Raw genomic sequence first — 27,212 nt, forward strand, 5'->3', positions numbered from 1 at the left:
GAAGACCCGGGTTCGATTCCCCACATGAGTGAGTATGGGTTTACGTCGCTTTTAGCAATATTCCAGCAATATCACGGCGGGGGATTCCCCATATGGGTAGAATTTGTGAAACCATTGTCCCCTGTTGTGATATTGCTGAAATGTTGCTAAAAGCGGCGTAAAACGAAGCTCAGTCACTCACTCACTCGCTCAAGGTAAATCAGTTAACATTTGCTGACATTGCTCAACCGAAGTTAACATGCGTTATACACCTTGGTCAGTGTGAGTTAACCGGGTCGTGCAGATCTTTTAAATGGAATGTAATCACAATTTTGCATATAATTCTTACATTTGTTTCTGTTTCAGAACAATGTTGTAAGGTATCTATCTTATTTAATGTAAACCGCGGTTTTCGTTGGATTGTTCACTCGGAACCCCGTGTCCAATACAATCACTATACGGGTCCGCCCTATCAGATCCGTGTAAGTTATCAGCGGCTAACGGGTCAGGGCGTCAGACTCGCCGCCGTGGTTGATACATGTCATCGCATCCCAGTAGAATAGATCGATGCTTGTGAGGTCAATCACTGGATTGTCAAGTCAAGATTCGATTATTTACAGACCGCCGTAAAAAAACCTCTGTCAGTATTACTGCGTGGGGCGTAAAATAAAAGACAGGCGATGAAATGGTCAGAAAAAAGTTTCAAGCGCTATACGACGTCGATAACGTTTAATTACTGTTGTCGGGGGCGGTGGGGTATCCTAGTGGTTAAAGCGTTGGCTCGTCACGCCGAAGACCCGGGTTCGAATCCCCACATGGGTACAATGTGTGAAGCCCATTTCTGGTGTCCCCCGCCGTGATGTTGCTGGAATATTGCTAAAAGCGGCGTAAAACCAAACTCAGTCAGTCAGTCAGTAATTACTGTTGTCAGATAAACCCATCTATGCTCCCATAACCGTGATAAGTTACTAATCAGGGTAGATAATCTAACATGGTGTCATGTGTCATCCTCTCGCGCTCGCCACGTGACCTCTCGTCTGCTCCTTTTGTCTAGCAGACGACATTTCAAGCGAGACGGAAACATACATCCCAAGTATCGGATATGGACGAACCAAACGAACGATCACCAATACTGGGAAAAAACAGGTAAGTCCTGCGGATAGATAGAGGCTATGTTTAATCACAGTGTGTTACACGAAGCAAACTTATTTCATCGCATTATGGTGGATCAGATATCCCGTATCAGTGTATTGTTAAGTGATCTTCATCTTTGATCGTACCGTAAATCCTCATATTAAAGGTGTGATATTTATGGGTACTTTATGATGAATTTGACATATTATAGAGTTTAATGTGGTGTTCTGGATTTATCAAAACCCATATGTGGTTAACCTGAATATGTGTTGAAGACCTTGAAATAATTAAAACAATACTGTTTATATTGGTGACAAATATGTTTATATTCAGCAAGAAATAAATACGTGTAAATGTACTATGCACATAATATCCGGCCAGTTAATGGCCTATCAGATACTATTATGAACATATAACACATTATTCGAACTTTAGACACATGATATATGTGACACTAAAATGGGCCGAAGATCGCAAACGCCGGGGAGCACGTCCAGACAGACACACCAATAATGGTGTACATGGATGTCGATGGGCAAAATGACTGTGGACTGTGGTAATTCGCAACGTAGCAGTGCGAGCCGGCCAATGTCTGTGTTATCTGTCTGTGTTTGACAATTAATGTTAATGATACCATACAATATATATACAGACGGAAACATTTCTCAATAATAAATAGACACGCACGCACGCACGCACGCACGCACGCACGCATACACACACACGTTTACATTCATATACCGAACCTAGAAACAATATACAGACGGAAACACTCCTTAATAAGTAGAAACGCACACACGCACGCACGCACACACACACGTTTACATACATATACAGACCCTACATACAATATACAGACGGAAACACTCCTCAATAATAAGTAGAAACGCACACACGCATACACCCACACGTATACAAACATATATCCGCCACACAGCTGGAATATTGCTGAGTGCGGCGTAAAACTAAACTCACTCAAAAATTACATTCATGTACATACCCTACATACAATATACAGACGGAAACACTCCTCAATAATAAGTAGAAACGCACACACGCACGCACGCATACACACACACGTTTACATTCATATACCGAACCTAGAAACAATATACAGACGGAATTCACTCCTCAATAATAAGTAGAAACGCACACACACGCACGCATGTACACACACGTTTCATATACAGACCCTACATACGATATACAGACGGAAACACTCCTCAATAATAAGTAGAAACGCACACACGCACGCACGCATACACACACACGTTTACATTCATATACCGAACCTAGAAACAATATACAGACGGAATTCACTCCTCAATAATAAGTAGAAACGCACACACGCACGCACGCATACACACACACGTTTACATTCATAAACCGAACCTAGAAACAATATACAGACGGAAACACTCAATAATAAGTAGAAACGCACACAAGCACGCACGCATACACACACACGTTTACATTCATGTACCGAACCTAGAAACAATATACAGACGGAAACACTCCATAATAAGTAGAAACGCAAACACGCACACACGCATACACACACACGTTTACATTCATATACAGACCCTACATACGATATACAGACGGAAGCACTCCTCAATAATAAGTAGAAACGCACACACACACGCACGCACGCATACACACACACGTTTACATTCATATACCGAACCTAGAAACAATATACAGACGGAAACACTTCTTAAAAAGTAGAAACGCACGCACGCACGCACGCACGCATACACACACACGTTTACATACATATATATAACCTACATACAATATACAGACGGAAACACTGCTTAATAAGTAGAAACGCACGCACGCACGCACGCATACACACACACGTTTACAATCATATACCGAACCCAGAAACAATATACAGACGGAAACACTCCTTAATAAGTAGAAACGCACACATGCACGCACGCACACACACACACGTTTACATACATATATATAACCTACAGACAATATACAGACGGAAACACTCCTCACTAAAAAGGAGAAATGCACGCACGCAAACACGCATACACACACACGTTCACATTCATATGCAAACCTTACATACAATATACAGACGGAAACACTCCTCAATAATAAGTAGAAACGCACACGCATACACCGATTATCATCCAAAACTGTATTCCACAGTAGATATCGCTTGTGTGAGATCAGACGATATCTCCTAGGAGATATCGTTTTGACAGTAGCTTTGGTACAATGCCCTGACAATGCTATGACGTCATGAACTTGTTGACGTCACAATGTTATGACATCGCTGCACTGCAAATCTAATGGCAGTACTGTGTTCAGAGATGTACATTTTCCATTGAAAACTAATGAAGAGTGATTTTTGATGATAAATAGAATCTCACCCTCGTGTCTTCTGATATCAAATATATCAACACTCGTTGATAAAAGTAAAAATATCCTCGGCAAGCCTCGGATATTTGTTACTTTATCAACTCGTGGTGATATATTTGACACTCGGGTGAGATTCTCTATATACATACCCTACATACAATATACAGACGGAAACACTCCTCAATAATAAGTAGAAACGCACACACGCACACACGCATGCACACACACACGTTTACATTCATATACAGATCCTACATACAATATACAGACGGAAACACTTCTCAATAATAAGTAGAAACGCACACACGCACACACGCATGCACACACACACACGTTTACATTCATATACAGACCCTACATACAATATACAGACGGAAACACTCCTCAATAATAAGTAGAAACGGACACACGCACACACGAATACACGTCAAATACAGACCGTACTACGATGTCGTGTCATCTTTGTCGAAATCAGTGAAGATTGGGTCTTGTTTAAAACGTATTCAAGGGAGGTTGTCTCCAAAGTGATCGGAAAGAATGTCACAGGGAAAAAAGTCACGGAAAAAGTCACAATTTTTTGGCTAGGAAAAAATGTCACAGGAAAAAAGTCACAATAACAAATATCTGGCTCGGCTTATCCCTGGTGTCTTCATTTGGAGTCGAACTTTGGTCATCTCGATATAGGCATAGCCGGTTGGGTGATTGTGTGGTTGTCTCATATCTGTTGGGTTTGTGAATGTTTTCAGGCTTTCTGTGAATGAATTTTAGCTATTCTCGAAACGTTCGTAGCTCAGGCTTGATGGACATGTGAAAGGTAAAATCGAAAAGATATACATGTATACTCTTTTTGTTTAGAGGCCTGGGTCCAGATTTTCGAAGCCTTCTTATCGCTAAGATAGTCGTAAGTGCCATACATTAACATTAACTTATGATTATCTTAGCGCTAAGAGTCATAAGTTAATGCTTGAAAATCTAGCGCTAAGGCTTCGAAAATCTAGGCGCAGGGTCCTTATACTCGAAACGTTCGTAGCCCTAAGAATCGTAGCAAATGTGTTAAGAATATGCTTAACAAGTTCGTGGGGCTACGGAAGTTTCGAGAATAGCTAGCCAGTTTCATATCCTAGGAAATAATCACACATCAAAAGAAAACAAGAACAACATCACAATGTACCCGCTTTAATACTCCGTCAGAATCAGAAGCCAAGTTACATGTACTTGATATAAACAGACAGTCATCACAAAAAGTATTATTGTAGTATTATTGTATTGTGACTTTTTATCCGTGACTTTTTTCCTGTGACTTTCTCTCCTACATTCGTACGGAAGCGTCCTAGTGCCACAGTCAGAATTTTAGCTATCTCCTAATTAGGTGATACTATCTCCTAATTAGCTAACTCCTAATTAGGGATCTTAAATATCTCCTAATTAGGACTTAATATCTCCTAATTAGGACTTAATATCTCCTAATTAGGACTTATGGACCTTATAAATATGTATGAAAAAGTCAACCAGTAGTCATTCACTTCTTCTGTTTGGGTTTAGCATCTTGGATGAAGTCATGGATGAAAGCATATGCATTTGTTTCATGTTGGACATGCAGTATTCAGAAATTGTGTCTTGTTTGGCTCATGGAAGACTTTGAAAAGGAAATCAAAACGACTGAAACTGTGTAGGCGAAGACATACTAGTGAAAGAGGTAGAAGAGGTAGAAGAACCAGTGATTACACAGTGCCATTTAGAAAGTGGTCAGATGTAACCTATGTTATATATGGGATTACACTTTCCCACACCCTCAGAGTCAGGCACCTAATCGCCAGCGGTGGCTGGAAGTCGCGGTGGGTGAGCCGGCTGACTTTGTGTGCTGGTGCTGGCGATTGGATGCCATCCCTGATGGGACTCAACCCAACAAAAGTACTAGAATTGTACTTTATAAGAAAGTGTAATCCCAAATAAAGCATGTTATAGAAGAATCAGGACAAATATGTGGTTACAAGCTTATGCATCTGAAATGCATACAAGAGGGATTCGCTGTCAGTCAAGACACGGTGCGTCTTTGCTGCATTTAGTAGCGGTAGAAATAAGAGCACCAGAACACCCAACGCCAATGACGTCACCTGTTCATTATTATTTATCCACAGTATCGCATAATCCATATAATCTATGAGATCAACAGTCACATTTTTTCACATCGTCATGTAAGCATGCCTTGTCATATAAACACAGTCCTTACTGTCCTACGAATCTATGACAGGCTACATACATACGTCTTCCCAACTGAACAGAAGGCTGTCCCAGGTTTATACATAGTTTTATATATAGTGTAATGTCTGTCCACTTGTATCCAATAATATATTTCGAGTCTTAGCCTGTGCATACACGCCTGGCTATGTACAACAGACGTGACCTGTATAACTAGATCAGTGGGTTAGTAGGCCTACCTTTCAAATCGTCTTGCACAACTATATTGAAAACCATGTTTATAAAAACAAACAAAACGTTATCACTAAGTTTTACAGTCATTTTTACAAGTGCAATCACAACAATTAATTTAATAGTAGTTCCATTAGCATTTCCCATATTACCCCATTTTATGCACTGATATTTGGTCGTCTCCCTTCAATGACAAGCGATATCTTCCCGAAGATGGTGTAACCAGTCTGGCCTATGGTCATTGGAGAATCAGAGAAGAGCCAATGAATGGAGGTATGAATAGCCCAGAACCTTGTTGTTCTGTCACTGACCTTTTGAGGAGAAACATCAAGATGGATATCTATTCTTTGTGTGGAAATACTTATACATGGTCTTATGATTTGAAGACTGACTGACTGTCTGAGTTTGGTTTTACGCCGCTTTTAGCAATATTCCAGCAACATCATGGCGGGGGGCACCAGAAATGGGCTTCACACATTGTACCCATGTGGGGATTCGAACCCGGGTCTTTGGAGTGACGAGCCAACGCTTTAACCACTAGACTACCCCACCGCCCCTATGATTTGAAGAGACACATGAGAATCAAACATTCTGATGAATGCCAAAATGTGGTTCCACTGACGCTGACGACGACGCAGACGCAGCCGCAGCAGCAGCAGCAGACACAGCACCACCACCACTACCACCACCACACAACACATACCACACACACAAACCACCCATACCACCACACACCACCATCACAATCACCATCACCACAACCACCATCACCATCACCATCACCACCACCACCACCACACCATCACATCACACCACCACATACCACACACCACCATCACCACCACATACTGCCAGACACCACCACATGGTAGAGAGATGTGTAAAGTGTATTTGTATATTTCAAGAGACATCTGTATATAGATTGTAAGGGTGGCTTGGGGAGGCTCTCCTACCCATGTCCATTCTGCATGCACAGGGATATTGAATATTGTGTCTAGAAGTTGTATGTTGTCATTGTTTATTTCGCTCTATAAATTTGCATTTGTGCAGGCATGTGTCATTACGCAAACGGACGACTTGAGTTTTTTTCAACATGGCGTCAGCCATGCTATAGAGGAAACAAGGGGGATTCCCCCTAGTGACGTCATCAGTGTGGTAGCCTCTCACATTCAGGGAGGCTACCCGATCTCTATGGAAGTACATGCAGTTGGGTGTTCTTGTACTCTCATTTCTGCCACTACTAAATGTAGCAAATGAAACACCATGTCTTGACTGATAATGAATCCCTCTTGTATGCATTTCAGATGCATAAGCTTGTAAGTACACATTTGTCCTGATTCTTCTACCTCTTTCACTACGGTCCCTCGCCGTGATATTGCTGGAATATTGCTAAAAGCGGCGTAAAAACATACTCACTTACTCACTTTCACTACGAACATAGCAACTTCTGCAATATCACTATTATGGCTTCGCCTAAACAGATTCAGTCGTTTTGATTTCCTTTTCAAAGTCTTCATGCTGATAATGATGCCATTTACATGGGCCAAACAAGACACAATTTCTGAATACTGCATGTCCAACATGAAACAAATGCATATGCTTTCATCCATGACTTCATCCAAGATGCTTAAGCCTAAACAGAAGAAGTGAATGACTACTGGTTGACTTTTCAAACATATTTATAAGAAGTCCTAATTAAGTCCTAATTAGGAGATAGCTATGTCCTAATTAGGAGATAGCTATGTCCTAATTAGGAGATATTAAGTCCTAATTAGGAGATAGTATGACCTAATTAGGAGATATTAAGTCCTAATTAGGAGATAGTATGACCTAATTAGGAGAAAAAATTAGGAGATGACTAATTAGGAGATAAAAAAAATTCTGACTGTGGCACAAGGACGTACATTCGTCTCCAAAGCAAAGATGGAAAGATTCTATGTTAGCAAAAGTAGATAATTTATCACATAGCCTGCATGATCACGTACGTTACGTCACATGGTTATGTGCAATATTCATACACATATATACATTTCAACTGTTCAGACCTGTTTATTTAGACATTGGGGTTTTAAGCAGATATAAAGCGCCGTTGGCAGAGTGCATGATTTTGCTTTCATGCCTTTCCACCTCATCTACAGTAGGGCTTGTTGCTCTAAATTTCAAACTGGTGATCAATCTCACTTGGATGTGGTAAGAGTGAGTGAGTGAGTTTAGTTTAACGCCGTCTTTAGCAATAGTCCATGAATATCACGGCGGGGGACACCAGAAATGGGCTTCACACATTGTACCCATGTTGGGAATCGAACACAGGTCTGAGGCGTGACGAGCGAACGTTTTAACCACTAGGCTACCCCCACCTCCCCAGATATGGTAAGAGCACTACACGAAATAATACGAATAAGATAAGAAATGAAATAGCTTTCTCATGCCCCACACACACACATACACCTACACACCCCCACACACACACCCACACCTACACACAGAGACATACATTCGACTTGACATCTCCCTTGAGGGGGTTAACAGTTATCTTCTATTTACAAGGAAATAATAACAGGTTCCCAATGCGCATGCTCCAATGTTAAGATAATGGAGGCATGCAGAAATCCAGGTATGTGTATATCTGTGACACATATTTCAACTGTTTATCTATTGAAATCGCCCTATCTCAGAGTCACCACTCAATATAGGAATTGAAGTTGTTTCATTGTTGCAGCTTATACACCGACAGCTAACCCTAATAGTCCATAGCTGCATTGTGCGCAGTCTACGAAAGACCTCCACTCCAACTGACAAGAAGAATATCACACCCTTTCGGGCCTTAGACTTTGACCAATGAGTTATCAGTATATGCCAGCTCAAGCTGTCAGTTATATCATTTGGGTCAGCCTGTGATCATGTGTTGACATAACGGTATTTTGGTTTTGGGGTCTGTTCAGTCGGTCTCTCACAACACATTGAAATATATGGCTTTATAGTGAGTTTTGGCTTCCGCATATTATGATGACCTTCCTATCACGTATTTAGATTTCGTGTTTACAAAATACGGGCCGACCAAGTTTGTATGAGATATGTAATAATTTGATCTTATTGTTTTCAATTTTATAATTTATTGTGAATGACATGTTTTGTTTTACCTGTGCGATTTTGTATTCAACCATTTATGTAATTATTTTTCTCATACTCAGCACTTTCTGATTGCTTGGGTTTTTCACGTGATGTTAATTATTTTGACATCATGTATATATTGGTGTTGTTTTTACTGGACCTTTATATGATAGTTTTATGTTCTCCTTTCCAGCTTTAAGAAAAAGGCCGTTCAACCTGGCGATCTCTCAGACCGGAAACGATGGTGGTCCATCAGGGTGATGTATTTGACGATGTTCCTCAGCAGTGTGACCTTCACCTTGACTTTATCTTCAATATGGCCTTTCCTGCAAGTGGTATGTACACAAGCTTCATCGTGACGTTTTGTGTTAACGAATACGTTACTATAATATGTCTACATATCCCCATTCTCACATTCGCATCAATAATATACATAGGGGTGTCAGAGCAGCATCAACAAAATCTTATGTTTATAAGGACATTTTAATATACTGTAATCTATCCTTCAAATATTAATGGAGAAATGCCTCTCGGAAGAAATATACTCATTTCCGTAGTGTGGTATTTCAATGGAAAATGGACTATTCTACTTCGCTTTCGGTAATAATTTGACTTAAACGTTTCTATACACTCGGCATTTTGTATTGTTGTATTGCGAGATAAACATCTATGTCTTCTGACACTATATGATCGTACTTCATGTTTCTGAATTAATGAATATTCCCTTAATGAATTATGACATTGTTGAGCTGTGGAGTAGCATAGCGGGTAAAGCGTTCGCTTGTCACGCCGACGACCCGGGATCTATTCCCCACATGGTTACTGTGTGAAGCCAATGTCTGTTGTCCCCCGCCGTTAAAAACCTTACTCCGCCCTTACAGTTTATGAATTAGTTAATATTCTTTTTCTTACATAATGACGTTGTATTACTGTCTTCTATTTAATGATGGATGATCTGAAGATTGATGTGTTGTTGGTCAACGACAACTGTGTATCTGTAAAGGCAGACATATTTGTGATTGTCATACGATATTGTATCGATTGGAGAGGCAGAAAAACATATACAGGACCTGTCACGGACTTATCTTTCGCCTGTTATCGTACCTCCTTCGTCATGATCTGACCTGTATGTCATTAACTGGCACAGGTGACCAGATTATTACGCGCCAAGAGTTGCGTCCCTTAGACGTTGAATCATCTTGTGTTCGAGTGCTACATTCGCACTGCTTGAGACCTCAATGGTTAGTCTGAACCACACTGGTATTCGTCTATAGGTACCCGTGAAGGTCCGAGTTGGAATTGATCTTCAGCAACCCATGCTTGTCGTAAGAGGCGACTAACGGGATTGGGAGGTCAGGGTGGTCAGGTTGACACATGTCATCTTATCCCAATTGGGCAGAAGACCCGGGTTCGATTCCCACAAGGGCACATTGTGTGAAGCCCATTTCTGGTGTCCCCCGTCGTGATATTGCTGGAGTATTGTTAAAAGCGGCGTAAAACCATACTCAGTCAGTCAGTCAGCCAATTGGGCAGATCGATGTTCATGCTGTTGATCACTGGATTGTCTGGTCCAGACTTGATTATTTACAGACCGCCGCCATATAGCTGGAATATTGCTGAATGCGGCGTAAAACTAAACTCACTCACCCACCCACTCACTCACTCGTCCATAGGTAGCACCAAAATGTTCAAAATCTGGAAGTCCTTCTTGTCCCAAGTGTTATGCGGGGACAGAGTGACGGAAAGTGGTTTAACGCCGCTTTTAGAAATATCAAAGAAATATCACACTAAATATCTCACATTGTACAGATGTGGGGATTCGAATCTTCGGCGGGAAGAAGGAACGCTTTAACCACTAGGCTACCATCCCTGCTAGGATAGAAGATATATACTGCCCACAGAGGCACTAAACCTAACTCTTTCATTACATTTCATCACTGGGTTCTACTGGGCAAGGTTGGATTTTAAGCGCATTCCAAACCATCGATTGTTAAATGCATTTACATTTATATAAACACGATTCACACAAAAGGTTAATAACGTATTGGGTTTTTCTTTGGAAATGCAGTGTAAACCATACTTTGTCATCAACTTACGAGTGGGTCGTGTTCTTTGACTTGTGAAACATGGAAGAGAGAAAAAATACAATTAACTGAATAAATTTAAAGAAAGTGATACAAACGCGAGGTTGATTAAAAATATAGCTTTCCAGTCTCTGAGATATAAATGAACACTCGGTACTTATTCGTGGATTACCGCATCATTGGCGTAATGGATGGAACGTCTGTCTGGAGACAGAAGGTCGATGGATGGATTCACTGGCCGCGTCGAACCAAAACCGTTAAAAATAGTACCCTGCTTAGTCGGCATTCAGGGGATTAATAGTGGTGACGTGGGATGCATAGAGCTCAGGTCACATTCAGCTGAAGTTAAGCAACGTTGGGCGCGGAGAGTCTTTGATGGGTGACCGTGTTTGACAGCTTGACTCCTGAGAGTTTCTAGGACTTCAGTCCTGCCCCACAACGAAGCTCATGTTATACATGTGGTCTCACCTTAGGCAAGTGAGTTTGTTCAAAATGGCCTGTGTTCACCCAGCAGAATATGCATAGAGCTCAGGTCACCCTCAGCTGAAGTTAAGCAACGTTGGGCGCGGAGAGTCTTTGATGGGTGACCGTGTTTGACAGCTTGACTCCTGAGAGTTTCTAGGACTTCAGTCCTGCCCCACAACGGAGTACATGTGATACATGTGGTCTCACCTTAGGCAAGTGAGTTTGTTCAAAATTGCCTGTATTCACCCAGCAGAAAATGGGTACCCGGGTGAAATAAGACGTGAGACTATTAACGATTAGCACCTAACAGGTTATCCAGGGAATAACGATCAGAATGTGCACTTTGAGCAGGATATCTAGGGTAAATATTCTCATTATTATTATCATTATTATAATAAAATCAGAGCTGGTTGACCGTGAGATATGTTAAACTGGGGCATGACAACTCAGTGGATCTGAGTCCAAAAAGGTTCCTAAGCCTATGAAAAACTTTAAAGTTGCGACAGGTTGTAACGTTACGAACGCTTTGTGGATCGGGATCCAACACGATAAAACCATATATATACATGGACAGGGACCATGAGACATACCCACGTGTGCATGCACATAGGTATTTGTGTGAAGTCCTCGTAGACGAGATGCTACATCCCATTTCTCTTCATCTTGTTGTAGGTTTTGCACCGACTTCAGGGCGGTGGGGTAGAACAATGGTGAAAGTGTTCGCTCGTCATGCCGAAAACCCGGGTTTTACAAGGTGTAAAGCCCATTTCTGGTGTCATACTCACTCACTCACTCACTCACTCACTCACTCACTCACTCACTCACTCACTCACTCACTCACTCACACACCAACCTGTTCTCACTCACTCGCAGGGGTGGTCAGGCTCACCTCACTCACTCACTCACTCACTCATTCACTCACTCACTCACTCACTCACTCATTCACTCACTCACTCACTCACTCACTCACTCACTCACTCACACACACACACACACCAACCTGTTCTGATCACTGGTTCAGGACACTGTCGCATGGGGTGGTCAGGCTCGGTGACCTAGTTGATCGCGTGACTTCGGATCCTGACAACACAGTTCGCTGCTCACAATGTTAATCAGTGGATTGTTTGGTCCAGACTCGAGGCGGCGCTCATATTGGGACACTAAACAACAATCAAACACAACAAAATCGAAGCTGACAGGAGTGAAAAATGTTCAAACATTCTTCAAACCCTTCATGAAAACATAACTGACTATCTGAGATTGAAACGTCATCCACTAAGATCAAAAGTAACGAGCCTGTGTATCCTCAGATAAAGGAAATGTCAAGGTGTGTTCAGTTTCCCATCACAAAGCTACAGGCTTAAGTTAGAATTTCAAAGACAGGGTGTAGTTGCAGCAACTTATCTTTGTATCGCATTCTGACGTGCGATCAGTCAGATTTACATTCCAAAGTATGTTAATTACGTATTTCTTTTCAAGAATAGAATCAGATCGAATTAACAAGGTTTAAGCCGCTTTTCCGTCTACGACAGCCTTGTTGGTGCATTTAAACTTGGTGGATTTGCCCGAAACAAAGGAGTTAACGTCACAGAGGAATCCAGTTTCCATCCTTGCCAAACTAGGCTTGCATCTTTTGGCTGTATCGTAACGCCACTCAGACCTATTACGAGTTTTATCCCTCGAATTGACCAATCACATTCCATCTGCCATATCATTTACATTTGCATCAAGCAAACGACCCTGAAGATCCGGGTTATAAATGGTCTTCAGCAACCCATGCTTTTCGAAAGAGGTGACTAACAGGATCGGGTTGTCAGGCTCGCTGACCTGGTTGACACATGTGATCGTATCCCAGTGACGCAGATCGTTGTTCATGATGTTGATCACTGTATTGTCTGGTCCAGAATTGATTACTTACAGATGGCATATAGCTGAAATATTGCTGGGTGCATCGTTGAACAACAAACCAAACAACTGAGTAGACAATCTGACAATTATCAAGATTTATATTGAAACGGCACGAAAAGTGCGTCACATCAGTTGAGCTCGTTCATTAAAACACGAAGAAGTTTATACAATATGAGTCTAGGCTCGGGTGACAGGTATTGCGCATCCTATAATCGACCTTCGAATGTCGACATTCGAATGTCGACAATTGGACAATGCATGGACTCATAAGGCTAGGCAAAATAGGAAGTTAGGAATTCCAGTTTATTGTTGACAATAACGGAAACTGAACTTCTATGTTCATTGTCTTGAAAAGATTGCCAAACATCACAAACACAAGCAAAACGAATATTGAAATAGTCCTTAGAACCGCAAAACTATTGAATAAGTTACCTACAAATGCAGTCATACAAGCAGATGACGGAAGTACCTTAATATCAGATCCCCAATGAACCTCTTATCTTCAGGGGCGGTGGAGTAGCCTAGTGGTTAAAGCGTTCGCTGGTCACGCCAAAGATCCGGGTTCGATTCCCCACATGGGTACAATGTGTGAAGCCCATTTCTGGTGTCCCCCGCCGTCATATTGCTGATATTGCTAAAAGCGGCGTAAAACCACTCTCATTCACTCACTCTTTCTCTTTTAGCTCGACCCATCCGCGACTGCCGACTTCCTGGGATGGGTGGTGGCCGCATACAGTGTTGGACAGCTCGTGGCTTCCCCGTTGTTCGGGATATGGGCCAACTGCAGGGGCCAGAGTAGGGAACCTCTCGTGGCCTCCATTACACTCGGTATAGGGGCGAACATCATGTACGCCTATCTGCAGACCATCCCGGGGCCCAAAGGACTTTTAATGATCATTTCTCGTGGGCTCATAGGCTTTGGTGCAGGTGGGTAAAACTTAACTCCTTCAGTTTGTTTTGTGTTGCATGCGGGGTAGCCTTATGGTTAAAGCGTTCGCTCGTCAAGTCGAAGACCTGGACTCGATTCCCCACATGGGTACAATGTGTGAAGCCCATTTCTGGTGTCCCCAGCCGTGATGTTGCTGGAATATTGCTAAACGCGGCATACAACTAAACTCATTCCCTAACTCTGTGTTGCATATATGTGGATGGATTTTAGCAATAATCCAGCAGCTTCATGGCGGGGGGACACCAGACATTAGCATGATGCTGTGTACTCATATGGGAGTCGAAACCAGGTGTTTGTGTGGCGAGTGAAATCTTTTGGCTCTAAGCTACGCCGCCGATCTTTATGTCATGGCAAATGTTTGTTCCCTAATGCTAATCATTATAATTGGTTACCAATATTTCTAATTGTACTTTGTCTTGGGTTTCCATCACATGGTTCTGTGCTCGCGAGCAGAACACCAGTATATCTACAATACCAGACTTGTCTATAGATGGAGGATCGATCTGTCAATGTTTCCGACGGCGTGGATAATATATAATACATGTACATGTTGACTCTAATTTGTCTGGTCCAGACCGATTATTAACGTGTAGCAAGCCTTCCTGGGGCAAGGGAGGTAACTGACTGTAAAAGTGCTGTTTAGTTTTCAATAACTGCATCTTGGCAAAATAAATGGGATAATGAAACTACAGGTAGACACATGTACTCTACTTGTCCTGTAGTAAACAAACATTTTAAAATTCGTCGGCGTTGTCGCAGAGATGAAGTTTTTTTAACTCGCCTCAGGCTGGGACATTGTGGATTAAAGGCATATAGACGTATTTTAGATAAAGACCTATCTCCTCTGTGTGAAAGCTGTAACTTACACTGCCCAGAAACAGTTCAGCACTACCTCATTGAATGTCCAGCTCATGAAAACCCACGTAAGGCTCCTAAAGAAACTGTGCTTAACAAAACCCAAAATGCTTGTTCAATGAACGCAATACTTGGCGATAATTTAATGTATTGTTGCATACAAAGAGCTGTTTTAGACTTCCTCGTTAAAACGGGTAAGTACAACGTAATCTAACTGAACAAAAATATAACAGTTTGTTAAGTGTTGGGCGCATATAGGCCTTTTAAGGCCCAAGGTCGCCCTATAACCTTATCTACCTACCTACCTACCTACCTGTTTAGTCAGTTATCTCCCTTCCCAGGGAAGACGCATGTAACCGTGTTGTAACTTGACTGTCTTTGAACGGCATTTAGAAATGACACCCATAAAGAAACGAATTTATGGATGTCAACTTCGATGTTACCGATGGGTATGCCGAGAAGTGGGAATTCATTTGGAACTTAGTGTTAGTTATTCTTTATATCCAATAATTGAGTCACGTATGATGTACGGAAATAGCCGATGTTTTGCGAATGCAAATCGATGGAAGAAAGATAACTCGGTATTATGAAGCTAAATGAGGACAAGACAGAGTGTCTTCTGGTAGGGACAACACCTCGCCGAGAACAGACCAACATCAAGTCGTTTCACTTTGGCGAAACCACTGTTCCACTATCTAACAGTGTTAAGGACCTTGGCGTGACTGTTGATCCTGAGCTGTCATTGGACCAGCACATTATCATCTTGTGCAGGACATGCTTCCTACTCCTCCGAAACATTGGAAACATTCGAAAGCTTCTCACAAAGGAGTCAGCTAAAATCCTTGTCCTCTCATTGGTGATGACAAGACTAGATTACTGCAACAGCCTCTTTGCTGGTGCAACAAAATCCCAGATTGGTAGACTGCAACGGGTTCAGAACACAGCAGCAAGAATAGTCACTCTCTCACCCAAGTCAGCTCACATCACCCCTGTGTTGAAGGACCTCCACTGGTTGCCCATTCCACAGCGCATCACTTTTAAACTCTGCATTCTCGCCTTCAGATGTCTCTCTGGAAGTGCACCTCAATATCTGTCCGACCTCCTTTCTCCATACAAACCAACAAGATCCCTCCGCTCCGAGAAACATAATCTTCTGTGTATTTCTAAAGTCAGAACAGTTAAATTTGGTCAAAGAACTTTCTCTTATGCTGCAGCCTCAGAATGGAATCATCTCCCACAACATTTGAGAGAAATTACAGAACTTTCAACCTTTCGAACATCGCTAAAGACCCACCTTTTCCAAAAAGCCTTTTCGTCCTGACATCAGCGCTTTGAGCATGCATTGTGCATGGAAATATGCGCTTTATAAATGAACTATTATTATTATTATTATCTGATACCCGTGCTTCAAACAGTTCAAAATTACCCCTTCGGGCTCAGGGAACATAAACAAACATACAGGGTACATCAGCCCTTGTCCCCCTCGTGACCAGTTAACAACTTATCATATCTTACACCGCTTTATTGACAATATTATTGTGATCTCACCCTGATCCCACATTCTCCCCATTTCACGAACACCCGGTGACACTGTAAGGTTACATTTCGCCGTCAGTATATAAATTCCTCAAATTAACCCCATTACACTTTTAAAGTAACGGAGCACCACATGACACCATGTTTAATTAATCTGTTTCAGGAAACGTGGCCGTGGTGAGAGCATATGTAGCCGGTGCGACCAATATGTCTGAACGAACCCCTGCAATGGCTAATGTCAGCATATTCCAGTCCGTTGGATTCATCCTTGGGCCAAGTAATGTAGAATATGTACTATTGAATGAACGGAGGATTATTTTGTATTTAATACTCTAAGAAGGGGTAGGATAAGTTTTGAAAAATGATCTACCCAGTCTCCAATCTTTGCTTTTAATATACATATGTCGCAAAGCAGTCGGACATGTTCTGTCTGCCATACAAATCGCGCTGTCAAAAGCTTCTCTTTGGCATATGAATATAATTGTAAAACCAATGAAAGAAACCTGTGAAGATCCGGGTAAGAATTGGTCTTCAGTAACCCATGCTTGTTGTAAGAGGCGACTGACAGGATCGCGTGGTCAGACTCACTGACTTGGCACATGCCATCGTTTCCCAGGGGCGTAGATGGATGATCATGCTGTTGATCACAGGATTGTCTGGTCCAGACTCGACTATTTACAGACAGCCGCCAGCATGGAATATTGCTGAAAGCAGCGTTAAACAAGAAACAAGCAAAAACCATGAAACTTTAAGATATAAACCCCAAATATAAAAAAACATCGATGTGCTTTGTTAAACACTGTCTCTTAACCCACTACAACTGTTGCATCTAAACTCTGAATGGATCTATACATGTTTTTACACATTCTTTTACAGTTATCCAGTCTGCCCTGGTGCCCATCTCCTATCCAGGGCTCGTCGAGCGACCTGAATTCCACCTCAACATGTACACCGCACCCGCCATCTTGGGCGCCATATGTTGTACAGTCAACGTGGTGCTACTGTTTGTGGTTTTTAAAGAATTCCAGGTGCATGATGACATCGTCATCAACAACATTCAAAGCTGTAAGTGATTCCATATCAGTGTGATTCGGGTTTGTGTCGGGTTGTATTATCTGTTGAGTGCTAGGAATGACGTACGGATAGGTCCCCAATACCTCATGGAGGACCCGACTGGGGTAGAGATTGGATGGTCAGCCTCCGATGTTTGTATGTTTATATGTTTATTTATTTGGGTAACCCGCAGTCACCAATATCCAAGTCATGTGGCGACGGTCTGTAAATAATCCAGGATGGACTAGACAGTCTACTGATTGACTTCATAAGCACGGACTAGACAGTCTACTGATTGACTTCATAAGCAAGGACTAGACAGTCTACTGATTGACTTCATAAGCACGGACTAGACAGTCTACTGATTGACTTCATAAGCACGGACTAGACAGTCTACTGATTGACTTCATAAGCACGGACTAGACAGTCTACTGAGTGACTTCATAAGCACGGACTAGACAGTCTACTGATTGACTTCATAAGCACCAATCTAAGCAAATGGGATACAAAGACATGCAAAACCCAGGGTCAGCGAATAATGAACAAGAATAGAAGACGATATTGTTCAGTTGGTTTTGAATTGGTTTGGCTTGGGCTGGCTGGCTAGCTGGGCTAAGCTGGACTGGTCTTGGTCTGGGATGAGTTTTAAAGCATTGGCTGATCACCTTAATCCCTGTTCAATTACCAAGGGGGGCACACTATGAATAAAAGCGACAAAACCCTTTCCATGGCCAAACCATGGGTCCTCTACTGTGACCTTATCATTATAATGTGCTGCTTATTATGGCGTATAACCCACTCACTCACTCACGCACTCACTCACTCAATCAATCAATCAATTTGTAAATATCTCCGATGTCTACGATTCAATCCAAAGCTAATGATGTTCAATCTTTCAGCATACGAAGAATCAGTCAAGAAATACAAGCCGGATTACTTCGCCGTTATATACTGCATCATCATCTTCTTTGTCGTCCTCTTCATCTTCACGATTTTTGAAACGTGAGTACCACTTTCAACCTCCGAAATCTGTCGTTGATGCACTGCTGCGTGTATATCGGGAAACTAACGCCATTTTGACGACTAGTACTTCCGCCAGGTCGCAATGGGTTTCCTTTACTAGGAACAAGAGTCCCGATCCACAAAGCGTTCGCAGCGCTGACACATCCGTAAGCCTATGGTAAACTCTAGAGTTACGACAGGTCGTAACGTTACGAATGCATTGTGGATGGGAGCAAGGATCAGCATGGCCAGCTTAGCCTTTAGAGATTGGTAACTCCCATACTTTCTCACTGACCTGAGGTAGTCGTAGCGCTACGATCGTTTTGTGAAAAAGGAATGGGTCATAATCTGATTAGAACCATCTTGAAAGTATTACTCGTATCCACAGTTGCAAGCTACCACAATCCATGAACATCGTCTACTTTGTAACGACTTTATCGACTATTTAACCAGCCAGACTACGATTTGAAAATATATTTTGACGCTTTTCGATTTAGAAATGAAAGTAGGATCATTCTGGAATTTCTAATCATACACGGCTAAGATTGTGTGTCAGTACACACGGGCTATGGAAGTTCATCTGTTCCAAATATCTACCCCATTGAAGCGACGATGTTGTTGATGAAATCAGGCTTACTACTCGTGACCATCTCGTGTTCTTCAAGGATAAGCCGTCGTTTTGTAGTTAGTGGAAAGCGGGAGGGGTGACGAATGTAGGCGTACAGTCCGTATGTGTCTTCGGATGAACCCCTTACTGTTTTCGAGCTTTCAATCCGACTGACATTTTCCCGATCTGGAAACCGTTCTACGAAGCGATCGTTGTGCTAAGATGAGCGTAACTCCCATTCATAGACTTACGACAGTCGTAGCGCTATGATCGGTTTGAAGAACGGGGTCCTGATTGGGATATCCTAAGATCTTTCGTGGTAGCGAGAAGTAAGGTCCGAAATTAATGAAACTGAGCCCTACCAATCATTGATGTTTCGAAAACACGGAATAACATATGTGGACAGGTAAATATCACAGATGTATGGTGACCGAGATGGGTCGTTGTTTCATCTCATCGTTTCGTCGTATTGCCGGTTCGATTCTCAACATCATTTCTTCGTTTCTTTCATAGCATCGCCCCATTGTTTAATCGCAACAGTTCATCGACTTATCCCCGATACTTCTTATTACCCTTCTTGGTGATAATAGTACAAAATGGTTGAGCTGCTTGAATTTATCGATTTTATCAAAGTAGGATATATAGAATCAAATTTGTAGCGTTATTAAAAATCTCTTGCCTCAGAATTGTCAACGATGTATAACCAAACTTAATTTGGCCGAAAAACATGGAATTGAACAATAACTAATGACGATTATGATGATGAAGACCACGGCGATTATGAGATTAACCGAGATTATAAATTCTTATAACGTTACAATTATATGTATAATGAGACTGGCTTACAATCACAATCAAAAGGCTTTTCAAAATGTGTATCTTTTGTACAGAAAATGATGCCAAAGCACAGGGCATGTTCTTTCTTTTCTACGTCAGTAGGGGCGGTGGGGTAGCCTAGTGGTTAAAGCGTTGGCTCGTCACGCCGAAGACCCGGGTTCGAATCCCCACATGGGTACAATGTGTGAAGCCCATTTCTGGTGTCCCCCGCCGTGATGTTGCTGGAATATTGCTAAAAGCGGCGTAAAACCAAACTTTCTCAGACAGTCAGTCTACGTCAGTATGTATGGCACTCTGGTTCCAGAATTGCAACGCCCCTGGGGATGGACATGTTTGCCTGGACTAAGAAACAATCGACGCTGTATGTGGGGATCATTCTTGCGTCGTGTGGAGTGGAAGCAATTGGAGTGTTTGTCGTCCTGAAGATCGCCAGCAGAAGGTAGGAGTCATTGGACAAGAATCTCAAAACCGAGGGTAGACCTTATCGCTCATTCTAAGCCCTTTCAGGCAGTTTTTCAAAAAAAAGTACGCCTTGTCTCCCATTCTCAGGTGTTTCTAATCCTCACGGTGTCTGTGTGTCCCTTTTCAAATGTGAATGTAAAAACACTGAGTATACAAAATTAAAATTATAACCATCATCACATTCGCCATTCTGTCCACAAACAGTAGACAGTATCTCCCTGTCGCCGATCTCTCAACGGACACCAACCCTCAGTAATCTGTCCAGAGAACATACACCTTAATGCCCGCTGTTAGCTGTTTGTCCACAATAGGTATGCCTTTCAGCAATTTGTTGTCAGAAATTAGCCCTTATCGCCATCTCTCAGCAATCTGTCAACAGAATGTAGGCCTTATCGCCATCTCTCAGCAATCTGTCAACAGAATGTAGGCCTTATCGCCATCTCTCAGCAATCTGCCTAAACAAATCAGGCCTTAACGCAAGCTCAGCAATCTGTGAACACAAAGCAGGCCTTATTACGCTCTCTCAGCAATCTGTGAACACAAAAGTAGGCCTTATCGCCATCTCTCAGCAATCTGTCAACACAAATGTAGGCCTTATCTACATCTCTCAGCAATCTGTCAACAGAATGTAGGCCTTATCGCCATCTCTCAGCAATCTGTCAACAGAATGTAGGCCTTATCGCTATCTCTCAGCAATCTGTCAACACAAAAGTAGGCTTTATCGTCATCTCTCAGCAATCTGCCGACACAAAGCGGGCCTTATCGCCATCTCTCGGCAACCTGTCAACAGAATGTAGGCCTTATCGCCATCTCTCAGCAACCTGTCAACAGAATGTAGGCCTTATCGCCATCTCTCAGCAATCTGTCAACAGAATGTAGGCTTTATCGCCATCTCTCAGTAATCTGTCAACACAAAGTATGCAAACATATTCCTATTTAATATTTAATATATGTTGGGTATAATAAGATTATGAAATCGTAAATAATATTTGAAATACATGTCAAGTGCGATGCAAATTAAGCAACCTGTATGCACACTTCTACATGCGTAAACTTCAGACAAAAAATGAACCTAGGTAACTATGACAACATGGGATACCATCAGCGATTCCACAAGGAATCTATCCTAATATCACGTCTTATTCACCTGAATACGCATTTTGATACCAAAAAAAGACTGAAAGCCTCAACTTTCAAAGGACGCTTGTGAACAAGCTCCTTAATGCACAGAAATGGTAACCTGAATAATGTACTGCCTTTCTATCTTTTTTGTCAGGATAAACGAACGGTACCTTCTAATCATGGGGTTTGTGCTGTGCTTTCTGGGATACTTTGTTCAACTTCCGTGGGGAGATGGACTCCCGGTGAGAGCTCCAGCAGGTACGGCTGACGGAAACATTTTGGTTCTTCCATTTATTACTTGTTACACACGTTCCATGAATATGATTCGCTGTCAGAAGTGATGACTACATTATTACCGAACCATTTCACGTGGTATAATAATTGAATTGCTATTCAGTGATCAGAAAGCAACATGAAAAAATGTATAATTGAACCAGTCTTACTGCGTTAATTCTGCGTCATTGCTTGTAACAGGATTGTGAAAAATGGGGGAAGGGGGATGTTTGCATGCATTACCCACGTCACGGATTACTGAGCCGAGGACCTGAGAACGCATAGTATTTATAAAAACGAAGGGCTTCTCTGGACCCGTCAGTGGTTTATGATTATTTATTTGTTAAGTACTGGTTATCAGTTGTGTTATAATGGTGAGTTAGTGAGTTTAGTTTTACGCCGCTTTTAGCAACATTCCAGCAATATCACGGCGGGGGACACTAGAAATCGGCTTCAAACTTTGTACCCATCTGGGGAATCGAACCCGTGTCTTCGGCGTGACAAGCGAACGCTTTAACCACTAGGCTACCCCACCGCCCCTGTTATATTGGAATATCTTTGAACTGACAAATTTACAAATACCACGATATTCAGCCGGTTTCTTTCTGGAGGACCATTTCATTTACTTGGACTGGAACCCGTAAGGACCCGGGCTAGAATTGATTTTCAGTAACCCCTGCTTGTCGTAAGAGGCGACTAACGGGATCGGGTGGTCAGGTTCGCTGACTTGGTTGACACTTATGTAGAAGGATGCTCACGATGTTGATCACTGGGTTGCCTGGTCCAGACTCGATTATTTCCAGACCGCCCCCATAATAGCTGGAATATTCAATATATATGCGGCATTCAACAACAAACCAACCAGCCAACCAATATGTCTGGTCTGAAGGGTCCATGTTAACACCCAGCTTCATCAAAACAAAATATTTCTGCGTTGTTTTGCATTTTGTGGCCACTAATTTTACGAATCACAAATCTATATATTGCTCCTGACTACCGAAAGTGTTTTTACGCTATTTACCCGACTCATTCTTTGAATAATAACGTTATCTCCGTTGGATTGGCATTTTAGAAGTTGATGAATAAAGGTGTGATACTATTTGGATAACAACTTCTTTTTTATAATTATTGCGATGCGACCTCTTGCTTGAGTACGGTATACGAATCTATACGGAAACGTCGCATCATAATGTAATAAAGAAGTTGTTATCATTAAAGTATCATACTTTTCTTAACGTTATCTCCTGTAGTGAATACCCGTGAAGATCCGGGTTAGAATATTGATCTTCAGTAACCCATGCTTGTCGTAAGAGGCGACTAACGGGATCGGGTGGTCAGGCTCGCTGACTTGGTTGACACATGTCATCGTATCCCGACACGTGAAGGTCCGGACTAGAATATTGATCTTCAGTAACCCATGCTTGTCGTAAGAGGCGACTAACGGGATCGGGTGGTCAGGCTCGCTGACTTGGTTGACACATGTCATCGTATCCCGACACGTGAAGGTCCGGACTAGAATATTGATCTTCAGTAACCCATGCTTGTCGTAAGAGGCGACTAACGGGATCGGGTGGTCAGGCTCGCTGACTTGGTTGACACATGTCATCGGTTCCCGACACGTGAAGGTCCGGACTAAAATATTGATCTTCAGTAACCGATGCTTGTCGTAAGAGGCGACTAACGGGATCGGGTGGTCAGGCTCGCTGACTTGGTTGACACATGTCATCGATTCCCAATTGCGCAGATCGATGTTCATGCTGTTGATCACTGGATTGTCTGGTCCAGACTCGATTATTTACAGACCGCCGCCATATAGCTGGAATATTGCTGAGTGCGGTGTAAAACTAAACTCGCTCACTCCTTTAGTGAACGTACGTAACACACTGACTAAACTTTTCTGTATTATTTGGTACAGTAATGGTGGCTAGTCAAACAGTTGAGCCGACAGGGGTCTTGAAGAGCACGCTGGATAGTCTCATGTCTCCAGGCAGCAACTCCACCGATGGCGGTATCATCACCATGCTGGTAGACAATGTGACGACCACACTGTCAACATTAGATACGACTATTGCGCCGTTGACGAAGACGGCGATAGAAGACGCAAAGTCACTTGTCACCGAAGCTTCGGTAGGAACTGCAGCAACGTTAACGTCAAACATCACAGAAGCCGTCATGTCGACTGCGAAGGTGTTAACTACAACCACAGCAACGACAACCATCTCAGATTCGATTCTTTCAACGGCGGAGACATTGACGACAACCGCTGCAACGACAACCATCTCAGATTCGATTCTTTCAACGGCGGAGACATTGACGACAACCGCTGCAACGACAACCATCTCAGATTCGATTCTTTCAACGGCAGAGACCTTGACGACAACTGAAGCCACGACGACCATCACAGACGCTATCCTGTCAACAGCAGCAACAGCATCCACATCAACGCCACAACACACCACAGAACACATACTATCAACATATTCCACAACTGTAAGCAATATGACGTCGACACCGCACAGCAACGTTTCTACAACAGTAGAACCAGTTGGTTGCCCTTCAACCATGGACTGGTGTAACCACACGCCTCCTGTGTATCTGGCTCAGTACATTAGTTGGGTGTATTATAATATCAGCTGGGTACCCGGCAGCAAACGTCATGTGTTATACTCTCTTCTCCAAAATACTTGGTCCCAAACCGCAGGTGAGTCTGGACAGATTGTGTTTTGGTTCTGTTTATGCCAGAAGAGAGTGGGTGAGTGTGATGTTACGCTGCATTTAATTCTGGAATTAGAGTAAGTGAATTTAGTGGTACGCCGCTTTTAGCAATATTCCAGCAATATCACGGCGGGGGACACCAGAAATGGGCTTCACTCATTGTACCCATGTGGGGAAACGAACCCGGGTCTTTTGCGTGACAAGCCAACGCTTTAACCACTAGGCTACCCCAACGTCAGGAATTAGAACAACGGGGGACAGCAACAATGTGCATCTAACATTGTGCCCATGTGAGGATTCCAGCCCTCGTCTTCGGCGTGGCGAACACTTTACCCACTCAGCTACCCAACCGACCCATTTATAAATAACTATCTTTAATTTTCGTCATTAGTAGTACATGTAGTTGTAGATGTAGCGGTAATAACGGTTGTCATCGTCGTCATCGCCAGTAGTATTGATAACAGCAGCAGAAGCAGTAGTAGTAGTAGTAGTAGTAGTAGTAGTAGTAGTAGTAGTAGGTAGAATTGTCTAGTGACCCCCGCCGTGATATTGCTGCAATAATTGCTAAAAGCAGCGTAAAACCAACCTCACTCACTCACTCACTCACTTAGTAAAATAGTTTGAGTATATTAGTAGTAGTATTCAAATTATCCTCATCACTGCAATAGTTATTGTTATCGTCTTTGTCAACTTCTCAATAATGATAATAAAAAATGATACTTTATTATTACTATTCAGGGAATGTGGATGGGCTGGCTGACAGCGTCCGGCAGTCTGGCAAGAACCCTGGGGCCAATATTCGTGTCACAGATATATTATTCATTCGGACCTCGCGTGACATTCGCGGCAGACTGCGCCGTTATTCTTGTGACAATTCTTGCCATTATCGCTGTGTTCAAAAGACTTGTACCCTGTAAGTATACAACGGATTACCAACACCAGAATGGGACTTCAGTCAACTAGAGAACAAGTGCCAGTTTCTCAATAAACCTTTGTGATATAGGATGTGCGGTCCTAGAGGAATGACGAAACAGTCCTCCGCTGGGATACAGGGACAATATTGTTTGACCTAATCTGGTCAGACATCATCAACGAAGTTGACGTTGCTAAAGTCTGACACGAATACTTCAAACTATATCGCGCATGCTAGTGCGTATGTGCGTCCCTTTTCCAATGACATAATTTACAAGAAAAACATCTCCACCACTCCAGCAGAAATCTATTTATTTATTTTTTTTTTTTTTATTTTTTTTTTTAAATTTATTTACCGAAGTCATAATTAGTTCGGCTGCATCACGGCGGTCAGTGGTCGGCGGTCGAGGCTTGACGAGACAAACCGGTGGTTGATATCATGACCAACGCCCCATGCCTTCTGTGTACGCACAGTGTATGATCTCATACAGTGCAAACCGGATATAGTGCGCTGTACGTTCGTACTCGTTCGTTCGAACAGGTATGCTCGACCAGAAACGTTTATTTAAAGGCAAATACAGTATAATATCACATGCAAATAGGCTACGCTTCATCAATAGATAACTTGGACATAGTATTTACAGTAATTATTAGCGAGATATCTGTATGTTAATGAAAACACAAAGTTTTTCACCTCTTGCGCATCGAGCCAAATTCTACCAGCTTGTGCACTTTCGCTTTTACTCATATATACCATCATGTTAGCCTACAGAGCTACCAGTATTCTATTCGTAATCGATTTTACAATGTATGTGAGACTTTTCATGATTCAAAGTTGTTTAGTTATGACGTTATCAATAAGTTCACTCGCAACAATGCAGCATCACTGTACTGGATTATAGCCGAAACCATTTGTTTCTCTAGATCTGTACGGAATATAGCGCGTATCTGAATAACTTCCTGACTGAGAGCTTATTTAAGGTGGGCTTTATTGGCATTTCTGGAAACATCCAACGTATGTATATATTGTGGTAGCATATCTTCAAAGTATGTTATTGCAAATCGTGAAGGAATACATGAAATTGCTTAAACATTCGAAGGATTTATTTACTGCAATTTAAAGAATCTTAGTCATCTGTTCTTAGTTTGTTATCACAGACACATGTCAATAAACTCGATTGCATAATTCTATCTTTGGTGAATATCGTTATTAAATTGTAACTATAGGTTTACATATAACAATGATATATTGACGAGTTTATAGTTCATGCATACATTAGTCATATGATGTGATGCAAATGTGTTTGTTTTCATTATTATCCATTATCAACAGGAATTCAACATGTCAGATACCGAGCAAATAGATGCTTTGGACGAATCGTTCACGAGCGTGGGT

General features: G+C 42.2%; 1 protein-coding gene across 1 annotated transcript; it reads left to right on the forward strand.

Moving 5' to 3' along the window:
• The first annotated feature begins 1,037 nt into the window (after positions 1-1,037).
• On the forward strand, positions 1,038-27,109 carry LOC124284266 (major facilitator superfamily domain-containing protein 8-like). The gene is given in 11 exon segments (XM_046720373.1): positions 1,038-1,125; positions 9,230-9,371; positions 14,177-14,420; positions 16,997-17,110; positions 17,710-17,898; positions 18,786-18,888; positions 20,637-20,771; positions 22,071-22,174; positions 24,105-24,796; positions 24,798-24,890; positions 25,643-27,109. Coding segments are annotated over 11 exon segments (2,085 nt in total). The 5' UTR covers positions 1,038-1,081; the 3' UTR covers positions 25,868-27,109.
• Positions 27,110-27,212: the final 103 nt, after the last annotated feature.

Source organism: Haliotis rubra, unplaced genomic scaffold, assembly GCF_003918875.1.
Source record: "Haliotis rubra isolate DU_JTF1 unplaced genomic scaffold, ASM391887v1 Scf1, whole genome shotgun sequence".
Classification (NCBI taxonomy): Eukaryota; Metazoa; Mollusca; class Gastropoda; order Lepetellida; family Haliotidae; genus Haliotis; species Haliotis rubra.